This window comes from Myxocyprinus asiaticus, chromosome 34 (assembly GCF_019703515.2).
Source record: "Myxocyprinus asiaticus isolate MX2 ecotype Aquarium Trade chromosome 34, UBuf_Myxa_2, whole genome shotgun sequence".
NCBI lineage: Eukaryota > Metazoa > Chordata > Actinopteri > Cypriniformes > Catostomidae > Myxocyprinus > Myxocyprinus asiaticus.
Window position 1 is genome coordinate 8647845 of NC_059377.1, and position 14919 is coordinate 8662763.

The window sequence follows — 14919 nt, forward strand, 5'->3', positions numbered from 1 at the left end:
TGATGCTTTCAGATGGACAAAAAGAAAGACCCATTGGCAGTAGACATTAAAAAGATTCTGCTGGACATGAGAAAGTATCGGATGGGTCTGATTCAGACTCCTGACCAGCTGCGTTTCTCATACATGGCTGTGCTGGAAGGAGCCAAGTATATTATGGGAGACTCCTCTGTGCAGGTATATCATCACCACAATAATGAACAACACGTGTGTGTGTGTGTGTAATTATTACTAAGAGTTAATAATTTGCAACAGAATGTCCAATAAAGGTGTTGCAAGCTATTTCCAATACAGCTGCTGCTGTCAAATTTTTTATTTAGCCAGTCAGATGATTTTGTTGTGCTTTCTGGCCATCAATCATTATGCGCATTCACAGGGCAACCCATATATGGGAGGCAGGAAATTGAGAGTGTGGTAGTAAAGCAGAAAAAAGAGGGTGTGTTCCAGAACAGCTAACATCAATTATGACCCCTTTCATTGGACTTTGGACTAGACTTGCTGTGTGTTTGTGGTGTGGATATTGATTTGGTTGAATATGTCTGTGTGCAGAAACAGTGGCGAGAGCTCTCCAGAGAGGACCAGGAGCCCCTGTCTGAGTCTCCCCCGCCACCACAACCTCCTAAGTGCACAGAGCGTTATAACGGCAGCAAGCTGTCTCGTCTGGAGGATGGGATGGACACTAAGACAGCAAAAAAATCAGGCCAAGAGACCCCAAATAAAGAACCAGACAGAGATGCTGGAACAAAGTATTTAACAAGACATTGGATGCATTTCACCCCACAATCAAAAGAAGGACATAAGAAATTTAAATTAGTGCTGTCAGTCGATAACATTTTTTTAATTGCGATTAATCGCATAATTTTTCGTAGTTAATTGCGATTAATCACAGATTTTGAAAGTGCTGAAATTTGACACTATATACACTTTTTTTTCCTGTCAAAATGCATTTATTTCCATCTTAGGAAAGAAAACAAAACAATATGCAACACTATAATGCTTTATTAACATTTTACAAACAAAGCCTTCCACAGTATAAAGATAGAAATGCACTAAAATAGCACCAATTCAAGTAAAATTAAACATTTCCCAAAGTCTAAGTGGGAGTTTGACTAATTGAAAGAACTAGTCTCCACATAGGTTGCATTTTCATTGCAATGGGCTTTAAATCTCTTAAACTCTTATCCTCCACAATATTAATCTGCTGGTAGACTGTGATAATCGTGAAGCCGAGTTCGTGATTTGCATTAGGGCATCAGCGCCACTTTGAACTCCACCTGAAAAGTGTTTGCTGATAAAAACGTCTCATTCTGCATTTTGGTGATCGTTAAGACTTGACGTAATTCTGTGGTAATTAAAATGTTCCTTACGTAGTCTGAAAAACACTTGATTTCTATCACAAGTTCCATCAAGGCTTTTTTTTGTACATCAAATAGCGTTAAGTCCAGTCTCCATCACTTTATCACTGACACTGAACCACTGCTGTGTGTCTCGTGAAGTGTGCATCGGTGTAATGACTTCGGACGGACAACGCAAAGGTTCCGCCCTTCTGACCTGTTTATGCTATATTAATGGTAAACGCGTTTAAATGTTTTAATCTCATGTGTTAACGTGTTAATTTTGACAGCTCTAATTAAAATATGATTTGTAAAAATATTAAGACCATTAAGATATTTTTGTTTTCATAACTGTTCCCCTCAACTTTTTTGGGATTTAGAGAGAAATGTGCTTAATTGTCATGTAAATAAAATTACAATGCAAAATATCTTTCTGATCCTAAAAAATGCTTAATTTTCGTTGTCCTGAATATACTTTTGATTTTGGGGTAATGTGATTTGGACATGTTTTACCCAATTATGAGTCTTAAAAAAAAAAATAGACTGAAACATTTTCCATTGTGATTGCTTGTCGAGGCTAACACCTTATCCTAACCATTCACACACCAATAAATCGAATCTTTTTGTCCTAACCAGCCTGACCACAAGTGACACATAACACAGAAAGACATTTTATCTCTACCTTAATTTGTATTTTTGTTTACGTTGTGTTGGCACAGTGCCACAGTGAAATCTCATTGGTCCTAAATTATGCTTCACATAGCTGTTAATTTAAACATCAAATATATTCTGCCAGATTAGAACATGGTATTTGATTAGGCATTTCTCTGGTTTATACCACAATGACATGATATTTTCACTGTTTATACTCTCCAGCGGTCGTAAAAGACAGAGGGATGAGAAGGTGCCCAACTCATCACAGAAGACTCAGAAACAGACAAAACCCCGAATCAACGACCCAGATAAGAAGAGGAAAAGGTGAAACTTGACTAAATGGAATGTGATTTTAACATGCTCTATCCCTCACTGACTCATTGAGTCACTTTATCATGTTTGGTCATGTGTGTGTAATGTCATATAATCCCACAGATGCTTCAACCCACATAGCTCTCATAATATTGGTTAGTTTGTAGTGTCTTAGATCTGATACAGTTACCTTGGTAGACTTGCAGTCCTTGTTTGTCTTCTGGGCCAGTTTTGGGTTATTTTCTGACCCATGTCTTCAGGATTTACAGTGCAGGGAGCAATCCTGCTGCTACTTATGCCTTAAATGTACTGTATATCCTGTGATGGGACTGTTGTATTGCAGTAATTACTCCACAAGTGAGGAGCATACTTGTTTTTTACTCTTGTTTGACCTGTGGTGTCTTGTCCTTCAGGGATTCTTGATTTAACCAGCATTTTCTTACATGTCTGCATGCCAGAACGAACTGTACTGTGTGTAGAATTATTGCACACAACCTTGGCATTACTGAGAATGAATGCTAATAAATGAGCTATGCATCTATATAAAAAGATTGGCTAGGGGGCCTGGGTAGCTCAGCGAGTAAAGATGCTGACTACCACACCTGGAGTCGCAAGTTCGAATCCAGGGCGTGCTGAGTGATTCCAGCCAGGTCTCCTAAGCAACCAATTGGCCCGATTGCTAGGGTGGTTAGAGTCACATTGGGGTAACCTCCTCATGGTCGATAATAATGTGGTTCTCGCTCTCGGTGGGGCGCGTGGTGAGTTGTGCGTGGATGCCGTGGAGAATAGCGTGAGCCTCCACACGCAAGGTCGCCGCGGTAACGCGCTCAGCAAGCCATATGGTAAGATGCGCGGATTGACGGTCTCGGACGCGGAGGCAACTGAGATTCGTCCTCCACCACCCGGATTGAGGCGAGTCATTATGCCACCACGAGGACCTAGAGCGCATTGGGAATTGGGCATGCCAATTTGGGGAGAAAGGGGGAGGAAAAAAAAGTTAGGCTAATAAAATAGCCAATATTTTTTTAATGTAATGATCAATAACCAATATGATGGCCAATATTGTAAAGCTATACTGTTCTGCCTGTATGTATACATTTTTTTTAATCTACAAATTTGCATCTCTCAAGTAAAATCGGGATTTAACACATTATAATGTATAGTAGAAAAGATGGATAACTGTTTCTGTACCAGGTTTTTAAAAGTACTCAACAGAGTATACTATTTGAACTGGAAAAAAATACAACCCCAATTACAAAAATACTATGTAAAACTTTACATAGTAAAGTTTTAACTTGCAACTGTGAATGCAGTGGCAAATGGTGTTGACTGACAAAGTTTTACCAGAATATTCACGAGCACATGTCATGAAATCCATTACAGACACATGATGGATTTTAAGACCGTGACGTCTGAGGGATCGAATATCACACGCATTCAGAAGTGGTTTTCATCTTGCCCTTTACGCACCGAGATTTAACCATATTCCTTGAATCTTTTAAATATATTGTGCACTGTAGAGGGTGAAATGCCCAAAATCCTTCCAATTTGTCTTTGGAGAACATTGTTCTCAAAGCGCTGGATTATTTGCCGACGCATCTGTTGGCAAATAGGTGAACCTCAACCTATCCTTGCTCTTGAAGGACTTGGCTTTTTTTGGAGGCTCCTTATATACTATGACATGATTGCCTCACCTGTTTAACATCACCATGTTATTAGTCCTTATTTGCCTGTCTAAACTTTTTTGGAATTAGGGTTGTAAGACTCAGTATTATCTGCTTCCAATAAAGCTGTTCAGGTTGTAGTCCAAAAACCTGGAAGAGTATTTACCAAGGATTCCCTTAGGATTTTCCTATGGGTTTTTATAATGGTGTTTTTGAACTTATGATTAAAATAAGGTCTGTGGTAAACATTACTTGATGATACGTGGATGTTTTATTCTACAACATAAATTACACAGTCATACTTCAAATGTGAATTTTGAAGCCGTATTGAATTACATACTTCAAAAAAAATTTATAATAATTCACGCCAACTTTACAATTCATGTTTGAGTAATGAAAGTGTGTAATTTATGTTATACAACAAAACTCCATGTATCGTCAAGTAATATTTACCACAGACCTTATTTTTACTAGTAAGTTCAAAAACCCCATTATGAAAACCCATAAGAAAATGTAGAGGGAACCCATGGTGAATTAGACTTCCGGGTTCGCCTACAAATTGACTTCACAGCTGAACAGCTCTATATCGGCCAGTCACACTGATAACGATAATTGGTCATTTGGACTGATATGGTCGTTAACATGTTATTCACACTGAATAATAGTAATATTAATTTATAGAGCACCTCAAATAGAAGCTCAAATGCATTACAAAAAAATGCTTGAAAAATTTTAGATTTTGGGCACAACTGTTTGTTTTTTAGTTTAAAGAAAGTTGCAGCACAAAGAAGCATCTACATTTAAGATATCAAAGTCACTGACAGTGTTTTGGTCATGAAGGCTAAATAAATGTAGGGCTCCAGACTAAAAAAAAATGACTATGGAGCCATTGTTTACAAAACTGAAACTTATGATTTAGGAGCCAAATGGCGGTTTTAGTTGCCAAATTACAGAATTGCTTGATTTTGATGGTTCTTCAGAAGCATGTTAGAAATTCAAAGAAAAGACAGCTGATAACCGATAGTTTTAAAAATCGATATATACAGTATTACATATATAAACTTAAGTGCATAAGTTTACACACCCCTTTCAGAATTTTTACAAAATATAAGAGACAAAAGATCATATTTTGTACTTAGTACTACTGCCCTTCAGAAGCTACATTACAGATATTTACATACAGTTGAAGTCAGAAGTTTACATGCACTTAGGTTGAAGTCATTAAAACTCATTTTTTTTTACCTCTCCACAGATTAAATATTAGCAAACTGTAGTTTTGGCAAGTCATTTAGGACATCTACTTTGTGCATGACAAAAGTAATTGTTCCAAAAATTGTTTACAGACAGATTGTTTCGCATTTAATTGACTATATCACAATTCCAGTGGGTCAGAAGTTTACATACACTAAGTTAACTGTGCCTTTAAGCAGCTTGGAAAATTCAAGAAAATGATGTCAAGCCTTTAGACAATTAGCTTCTGATAGGAGGTGTACTGAATTGGAGGTGTACCTCTGGATGTATTTTAAGGCCTACCTTCAAACTCAGTGCCTCTTTGCTTGACATCATAGGAAAATCAAAAGGAATCAGCCAAGACCTCAGAAAAAAAATTGTGGACCTCCACAAGTCTGGTTCATCCTTGGGAGCAATTTCCAAATGCCTGAAGGTACTATGTTCATCTACACAAACCATAGTACGCAAGTATAAACACCATTGGACCACGCAGCCATCATACCGCTCAGGAAGGAGACTCATTCTGTCTCCTAAAGATGAACGTAGTTTGGTGCGAAAAATGCAGATCAATTCCAGAACAACAGCAAAGGACCTTGTGAAGATGCTGGAGGAAACAGGTAGACTAGTATCTATATCCACAGTAAGACGAGTTCTATATCGACATAACCTGAAAGACTGCTCAGCAAGGAAGAAGCCACTGCTCCAAAACCGCCATAAAAAAGCCAGACTACAGTTCGCAAGTGCACATGAGGACAAAGATCTTGAAACGTCCTCTGGTCTGATGAAACAAAAATGGAACTTTTTGGCCATAATGTCCGTCATTATGTTTGGAGGAAAAAGGGTGAGGCTTGCAAGCCGAAGAACACCATCCCAACCGTGAAGCATGGGGGTGGCAGCATCATGTTGTGGGGGTACTTTGCTGCAGGAGGGACTGGTGCACTTCACAAAATAGATGGCATCAAAAGGAAGGACAATTATGTTGATATATTGAAGCAACATCTCAAGACATCAGCCATGAAGTTAAAGCTCGATCGCAAATGGGTCTTCCAAATGGACAATAACCCCAAGGATACCTCCAAAGTTGTGGCAAAATGGCTTAAGGACAACAAAGTCAAGGTACTGGAGTGGTCATCACAAAGCCCTGACTTCAATCCGATAGAAAATTTGTGGGCAGAACTGAAAAAGCATATGCGAGCAACGACGCCTACAAACCTGTCTCAGTTACACCAGTTCTGTCTGGAGGAACGGGCCAAAATTCCAGCAATTTATAGTGAGAAGTTTGTGGAAGGCTACCCAAAAAGTTTGGCCCAAGTTAAACAATTTAAAGGCAATGCTGCCAAATACTAACAAAGTAAAAGTAAACTTCTGACCTACTGGGAATGTGATGAAAGAAATAAAAGCTGAAATAAATCATTCTCTCTACTATTATTCTGACATTTCACATTCTTAAAATAAAATAGTGATCCTAACTGACCTAAGACAGGGAATGTTTTCTACGATTAAATGTCAGGAATTGTGAAAAACTGAGTCTGCCTTCTTGAGCATTAATGAATGTTTGTAACTTTTGTAATAGTTTTGTTTGAGTACTTCAACTGTACTAAGTGTCAATAGCTGGATCTTAACATCATATAGCCACTGTTGGGAGGACCTCAAATGTGTAGAAGATGCTGGGAAACCGAAGACTGGAGGATTTTTCTTGCAGATTTTGACTAGATTTTAAATTATTGTTGTAACTCATTTTTATTTTTTTTTCCCGCATTTGCGACCAGTTTAGTCACAGTCTGGAGCCCTATAAATGGAGGCTGCTGATGATTTGGTGAAAACAAAAACAAAAAAGTAGAATAAGTAGAGAATAAAGAAAACCTACTGTGAGCTCCGAGGTTGTTAATCGATTGTATATGCTTCTGCTGAAGCCACCCGTTCACATTTTTTCAACGTGATTTAAAAAATTTGTGTTTAATAGTGGAATATAATAGTGGAGGGGGGGAATCCACCAATCAGAGAATTGTGGCCAAAAAAGTCATTCGTAGTGCTTGGGATTGTAGTTCATTCCCTCATTAAAAATGTAAAGTACACAGTCTTGTACTTTTGTCTGTTTTCTGATTTTCAAATTTTTTTGTTGCTTCAAGTCAAAGTTGGTAATGTTGCGATTCTTCTTGGAGCTGGTTGGTTTGATTCATGGTTTAAAACTCTTTCGTTAAAAAATTGATGAAATCCCCATGGAAAATATGAATGGGGAAAAAAACTAAACGTCTGAAAACGTGGGCGGGCACTGTTGCACTCTATTGAGTATTTTAGGACGACTGAAACGCTGCATTGACCAGTCAGGATCTAGAATTGAAACTATCCATTTAATAAGCTTCATTAGGTATCAACAGCTTTCAGATAAGTGACCATGTTAGAGTGAAATTCTGATTTGTGAATTGTGTTGAGTCCAGACTGAAGTAACAGCACAATTTGTGACACTTGTCACTGAGCTCTGTCAAATTTGAGGTAAATTCTGTAAAGTACAGGTGAATACCATGTTATCCTGTAGCAGCTTGTGTGTAATTGTGTCTTATGTTATGGTTGCAGTCTGGGCTGTATTTGCTGTACGTGACACAGCGAGTGCTGCCCTGTTGGGAATCCTCCCCAATGAGGCAGCAGTGGCATTTCTGCAGGATTTTTGTAAAGACGAGCTTGTCCAGGCTCTTCACAATCCTCAGGCTGTACGTGAGAGCCACGCTCAGGCTCTGTGTGCTGTGATGTGCTGGTTTGAAGCTTTCTGCTGCTCTCGCTGGCCGTGGCTCTTTTCATTTGACATTTTAGGACTGAGCTTTAGCATGGTGTGATGTTTTGCCTTTCTTTTTGTATACTGTGTTCATAACTTTACTAATTTTAACACCACTTTGTGTTTAGAATTGCTCTGGTGGGGGGCCTGGGTAGCTCAGTGGTAAAATACGCTGGCTACCACCCCTGGAGTTCGCTAGTTCGAATCCCAGGGTGTGCTGAGTGACTCCAGCAAAGTCTCGTAAGCAACCAAATTGGCCCGGTTGCTAGGGAGGGTAGAGTCACATGGGGTAACCTCCTCATGTTCGCTATAATGTGGTTCGTTCTCGGTGGGGCGTGTGGTGAATTGAGCGTGGTTGCCGCGGTGGATGGCGTGAAGCCTCCACACGCACTATGTCTCCGTGGCAACGCGCTCAACAAGCCACGTGATAAGATGTGTGGGTTGACTGTCTCAGACGCGGAGGCAACTGGGATTCGTCCTCCGCCACCCGGACTGAGGCGAATCACTATGCGACCACGAGGACTTAGAGCGCATTGGGAATTGGGCATTCCAAACTGAATGTACAAAAAAACAAAAAAAAAAACAAGAATTGCTCTGGTGGTATTATTTTTATATGTATTATATTTGTTATGTTGAGATAAGCCTATATGGAATTGAGGAACTTTTAGATTGATTTGTGGCGGCGATCTTTAGTGTTTTTGGCAATGCCTCAATGCAGTAACTCATTTGAATTTTGAAACGTTTTATGCGTGCGTGGTTTGTTTTCTTGCAACATGATGAATGGGGGCGGCACTCGTGAGTTACTGTAGGGTGAGGTGTGAGTTTGTTTGGTTAATCGTGTCGCTACAGTTTCTTTTTCTTCTGCCATCTGAATCTGACCAAACAGGATGCATGATGTATAACAAATGCAAAAAAGATTTAAACTTCCCACTCACTTGCCCTTTCTGCCCCCCTTTATCACACTCAAGTTACAAGTGTTTCCCTTTCCACATCACTGGAATTACAACATTCAGCATTAATAAAATCAGATTACTCAAGGCTGCATATAACATGCCAAAACATTTTAACTCCTGAAGGCAAAGGAATGGTGGAAGAATAAAGAACAATACATCAATCCTGACTGCCATTCTGTTACATCAATTTTAGGAGTTTCGGCCCCTGCTGCATGGAGGGGCAACTACCCATAATTCAACAGACTGTCACTCAGGTGCAGAGCTTGAAACAAATAATCATGAATGCATTGAATGTTTTAGGAATCGTCTGGCTTCAGTACAATTTAAGCTCTATGGACAGCATCTATTTTATCGATAACCATTGTTTGTTAAAACAAGCAAAAATCATTAATGCACTTACAATAGAAAGTTTACAGGCCAAGTGTACATTATGGTTTAAATGCAGAAATTAAATGCTTGTATTTTTGTTGAAGCCCTTAATTATTATTTTAAGAATAGCCATTAATTATTTGGAACAAAATGTACTATTTGAGCTTCTAAGTGCTATTTTCTGTGGTAGTTGGGTCAATGTATTTGCCATTGGTAAGAAGGGAAGACCACTCTCGGATTTTGTAATTCTCCGGTAACGATTGCATTAAAGTGGATTATTTCGGGAATGCACACAGAAAACCGTACAAAAGTACTCGGACAGTGTGTTCTACCAATGAGCGATACTGAATCTAGATTGTGAAATGTAAAGCACAACCAGTATGGTCTGATTCCTGAATGAATTAATCTTTTGAACCGTTTTTTGTTTTTTAAATGGAATCAACAACTACAGTGCAACCAGTGTTGTCAGATTCCAGAACGAATGGCTCTTATGAACCAGTTCTTGTTAGTGAATCAACAACTACAGCGTGAACAGTGTCGTCTAATTTCTGAACAAAGGAACCTTTTGAGCCAGTTTGAATCAACAACTACAGAGTAACCATTGTCGTCAGATTCCTGAATGAATGATTCTTTTTAACTGGTTCTTTTTAGTGAATTAACAACTACAGCGTGACCAGTGTTGTCTGACTCCCAAACAAATTACTGTTTTGTGCCTGTTAGAATCAACAGTTACAGCGCGAGTAGAGTTGTCTGATTCCAAAACAATTGACTCTTTTTGGCTGGTTCTTTTTAGTGAATCAACAACTACACCATGACCAGTGTTGTCCAATTCTCAAACGAATGATTCTAATGAACTGGTTCTTTTTAGCAATCAGCAACCACACCGTGACCAGTGTTGTCCGATTCTAAAGCAAATTACTCTTATGAACCTTTTTTTTTTTTATATATATATATATATATATATAAGTAAATTAAAATCTACAGTGTGACCAGTGTTGTCCTATTCCCAAACAAATTACTCTTATGAACCTTTTTTTTTTTTCAATTTGGAATTCCCAATGCACTCTAAACCCTGAAGGTGGCGTAGTGACTCGCCTCAATCCGGGTGGCGGAGGATGAATCTCAGTTGCCTCCGCATCTGAGACCGTCAATCCGCGCATCTTATCATGTGGCTTGTTGAGCATGTTACTGCGAGAGAGAGCGCGTGTGGAGGCTTCACGCTATTCTCCGCAGCATCCACGCACAACCACGCCCCACCGAGAGCGAACCACATTATGATGACCATGAGGAGGTTACCCCATGTCACTCTACTCTCCCTAGCAACCGGGCCAATTTGGTTGCTTAGGAGACCTAGCTAGTCACTCGGCATGCCCTAGATTCGGACTCCAGGGGTGGAAGTCAGCGTTTTTACTCGCTGAGCTACCCAGGCCCCTTCACGTTTGTAAATGTAAAAACTACAGGGTGACCAGTGTTGTCCGATTCCAAAGTCTTATGAACCTTTTGAAAAAATATATTTTTTTTAAAATATAAATTAAATTAAAAACAACAGCATGACGAGTGTTGGCCTATTCCCAAACAAATTACTCTTATGAACCGTTTTTATTTTTTTTATTTTTTTTTTTTTTTAAGTAAATTAAAAACTACAGTGCGACTGGTGTTGTCCGATTCCTGAACTAATGATTCTTATGAACCGCTTCTTGTTAGTGAATTAACAACTACAGCGTGACCAGTGTTGTCTGATTCCTGAACTAATAATTCTTTTGAACCAGTTCTTTTTAGTGAATCAACAACTGCAGCGTGACCAGTGTCGTCCGATTCCTGAATGAACTGAACATTCAAATCAGCTATTTTTAGTGAATTAAAAATGTATTTAAAAAAATAAAGTTAAAAGATAAAAAGTGAATTTTAGACCTTGTTTGACAGTATGTTACAGATATTGTTGATAGAGCTGAACTTGTATTAATATGGAACATTGCTTTCAACATTGTTGTTTAAATATCTGACTTGGAATTCTGTGACTCTATCAACAGAGCGAGAACAACCAGTGACTCCTAACTCCATGGCAACCTCAGCAAGAGATCTCCATCCCATAATGCTCCCCCATCCACCCGTGTTTTTTAAAACCGTTTACAGCATGAACTCTTGGAGAAAGTTTCTCCACTCCGCACAACAGCACACACCAGCACTGTTACAGGGGATGAAACTCAATATCAAGAGGACAGTGCATCGCCATGGTTTGGATTGGTTTTAATTTCATTGGACCTATTTTGTGTCTTCGTTTTTTTTTTTTTTTCGCTCTGTTTTTGTTGGGGAAAAAGTAGCAAGATCTGAAGTAGGTCTATGCATTTCTAATGCTATTCAAACATTGTATTTTTAGACAACTTTTTTTCAGAGGCAAAATGAAATGCTCTATTTTTTATAAGAAATTACTTGAAATTTCCTATCATATCTGCAGGACTGTATGCTCAAATCCAATTTGTGAGATTATTAGATGATGTCTTATGCTGATGAGTGGTCACATTGTGTACATAGTGTACCTTATGAAATGTAAAAAAGAAATTGATTGTACAAAATGATAAACAGACACTGCATTTGGTTTAGACACAGAACAAACCAACAGTGTCTGATGTTGAAGAGTCTTACTTTTCTTTATCCAAGAGTAGGATCCACAAATAAAACTGGCATCATTTAGTTTCTGTAACGATGAGTGCCTTTGTCTACTTTTTCCAATCATTCTTTATGAATGAAATTATTACATTACAAATCAGCCAATGGCAAAAACTAGTGTAATTTTTCTTATGCTTACTAATGTTTAGGAAAAAAGAAATGTTGATACTTACATTTAAAATTAATCATTAGATTTTCATTAAAACGATCAGATTAAATCACCTAAACTATGGATTACATTCTGATTACCAGATTACATTTCAAAAGTAATCTACCCAACACTGTTGTCATGAATCAGCATTTGCACTTCCATTTTATTTCGGCAATATGGTGTATTTCTAAACGAAACCGGATACTCAATGAGAAAAATGTGGGGTGGGACTTGTCTTATCCTTTGCGAATTGATTGGATTGTGAAAAGTCTGCAGTCCCTTACCAGAATGCAGTTAGATTTGAATGTTTGAGTTTGCAGTGGATTGTGGAGGACAACTCCCCTCCTGAAAAACCACCCTCTTTTGAGGAGGCTTTTTGACTAGGACATGGAGGTTGAAGCTCAGGTTCAAGAGAAGTATTCCAATGGCAGTGCTGCTTTCTCAAGTCTATTTTTATATGCTGTTATTGCTGTAACCTTTACTACATTAATTACATTAAAACACAGAGTTTAGAAAGTCTACGTAAACTACAACACTAGCCTAAAACAGGGTTTTGCAACCTGTGGTGCAGAGGTGCACGGACCTATCAAGGGCGAAATGATATTATGGGGATTTTGATTCATCCCATTGTACATAAAATACGGATTCAAGTGCATCATGCTACATAACGGACCACATCCTCAGTGTGTTTGTACCATAATATGTATTTGCTGTTAAATTACGTGGCATGATTCCCAGACCTTTGGTGCAATGGATTTTCATGCCGTTTATGTTTACTGAATAGAAGAAATAGAAATTTCTGTGTCGTATTTCCATTGTATTTGTCACCCATTGTTGGAATTAATATATTTAAACGATTATATTTGAGTATATGATATACACTCACCGGCCACTTTATCAGGAACACCTGTACATCTACTTATTCATGCGATTATCTAATCATCCAATCATGTGGCAGCAGTGTAATGTATAAAATCAGCAGATACAGGTCAGGAGCTTCAGTTAATGTTCACATCAACCATCAGAATGGAGGAAAAATGTGACCTCCATGATTTGGACCGTGGCATGATTGCTGGTGCCAGATGGGCTGGTTTGAGTATTTCTGTAACTGCTGATCTCCTGGGAATTTCACACACAACAGTCTCTAGAATTTACTCAGAATGGAGCCAAAAACAAAAAAACAACCAGTGAGCGGCAGTTCTGTGGACGGAAACGCATTGTTAATGAGAAAGGTCAACAGAGATTGGCCAGACTGGTTCGAACTGACAAAGTGTACGGTAACTCAGATAACACACTCTGTACAATTGTGGTGTGAAGAATATCATCTCAGAATGCTATTCTGAGATGCGGGTTGGCGCTGTTTTGGCGGCTAAATTGGCACGAAGGGGACCTACACAATATTAGGCAGGTGGTTTTAATGTGGCTGATCGTGGCCTGGATAGCTCAGCGAGTATTAACGCTGACTACCACCCCTGGAGTCGTGAGTTCGAATCCAGGGTGTGCTGAGTGACTCCAGCCAGGTCTCCTAAGCAACCAAATTGACCCAGTTGCTAGGGAGGGTAGAGTCACATGGGGTAACATCCTTGTGGTCATGATTAGTGGTTCTCACTCTCAATGGGGCATGTGGTGAGTTGTGTGTGGATCGCAGAGAGTAGCATGAGCCTCCACATGCTGTGAGTCTCCGCGGTGTCACGCACAGTGAGCCACGTGATGAGATGCGCGGATTGACTGTCTCAGAAGCGGAGGCAACAGAGACTTGTCTTCCGCCACCTGGATTGAGGTGAGTAACCGCGCCACCACGAAGACCTACTAAGTAGTGGGAATTCGGGAGAAAAGGGGAGAAATTTTTTTTTTTACGTTTTGTGGCTGATCAGTGTATTAAGGATGTGCGTTAACGCCGTTAAAAAAATATTGCGTTAACGCGCTATTAACGTGTTAACCACAACAGCTCTAATATATTTATTTCACTATAGACATTTTGGTATAAAATTAATGTTTCCTTTGTTAAGGGTTTATAAATGGGTTAATGACCAATAATTAATTTACAGATGCATTACAAATCATTGATATACGGTTATAACAAATAAAAATGGCGACTGTCATGCATTACTTGCCAAAAAGTGAGCCATCTTATCTCACATTACAATTGCTTTATAACATTTATTGAACATTAATAACATATGAAAATATACCTTAATGTAAAGTGGACATATATGAAGCATTTCTTAAAGAGTTGCAAACATTAGATACCTGAAGTGTTTTTGCGGAGGACCAGGTAAATTGGAACACCAATCGGAGTAGCACCATTCTTTTGACATCAGTGTGACAAGTAATATAACAACACTAGAGAGTCAAGACATTACAGTATTGAATATACTGTAAACACAAAAATGATATAATCCCTACTTTAATCACTATAATAGTCTGTTTTTCTCTGTATTGTGACATGAATTTTGGAGTAGGGCATTTCATGTTTTTGATTAATGTAAGTATGAATGAGTGTATTTATGAATCATTTATAACATGTAACTTAAAATGCTCACTCTTTGGAAAGTATTGCATGAAAGTCAGCCTTTTTATTCATGTTGTTATAACTGCATATCAGTGATTTATAATGCATTTGTAAATGGCTTATTAGTTAATAAAAAACCCTTAACAAAGGGAACATTAATGTAAAGTGTTACAGAAATTTCCATGACTTTTCTAGGTCTGGAAATCACAATTTAAAAATTCCCTGATATTTCCATGATTTTCATGAACATGGAAAACGTGACTTGGTGTTTGTTGTAAAGCTTAACTCCTAAAGCAGACATCCATA

General features: G+C 38.6%; 1 protein-coding gene across 5 annotated transcripts in view; it reads left to right on the forward strand.

Moving 5' to 3' along the window:
• LOC127424847 (tyrosine-protein phosphatase non-receptor type 2-like) overlaps positions 1-14919 on the forward strand; it is a 39371-nt gene extending 24452 nt beyond the window's left edge. For 2 of the 5 annotated variants that reach the window (XM_051670334.1, XM_051670335.1), the window contains exons 8-11: positions 13-174; positions 547-743; positions 2208-2309; positions 11314-14913. In XM_051670334.1, coding sequence (XP_051526294.1) covers positions 13-174; positions 547-743; positions 2208-2309; positions 11314-11338 — 486 coding nt within the window. In that variant the 3' untranslated portion in view covers positions 11339-14913. Of the gene's footprint in view, positions 1-12; positions 175-546; positions 744-2207; positions 2310-7765; positions 7900-9107; positions 9169-11313 lie in introns of all 5 variants that reach the window. The other 3 variants (XM_051670333.1, XM_051670332.1, XM_051670336.1) reach the window with 3 other exon arrangements.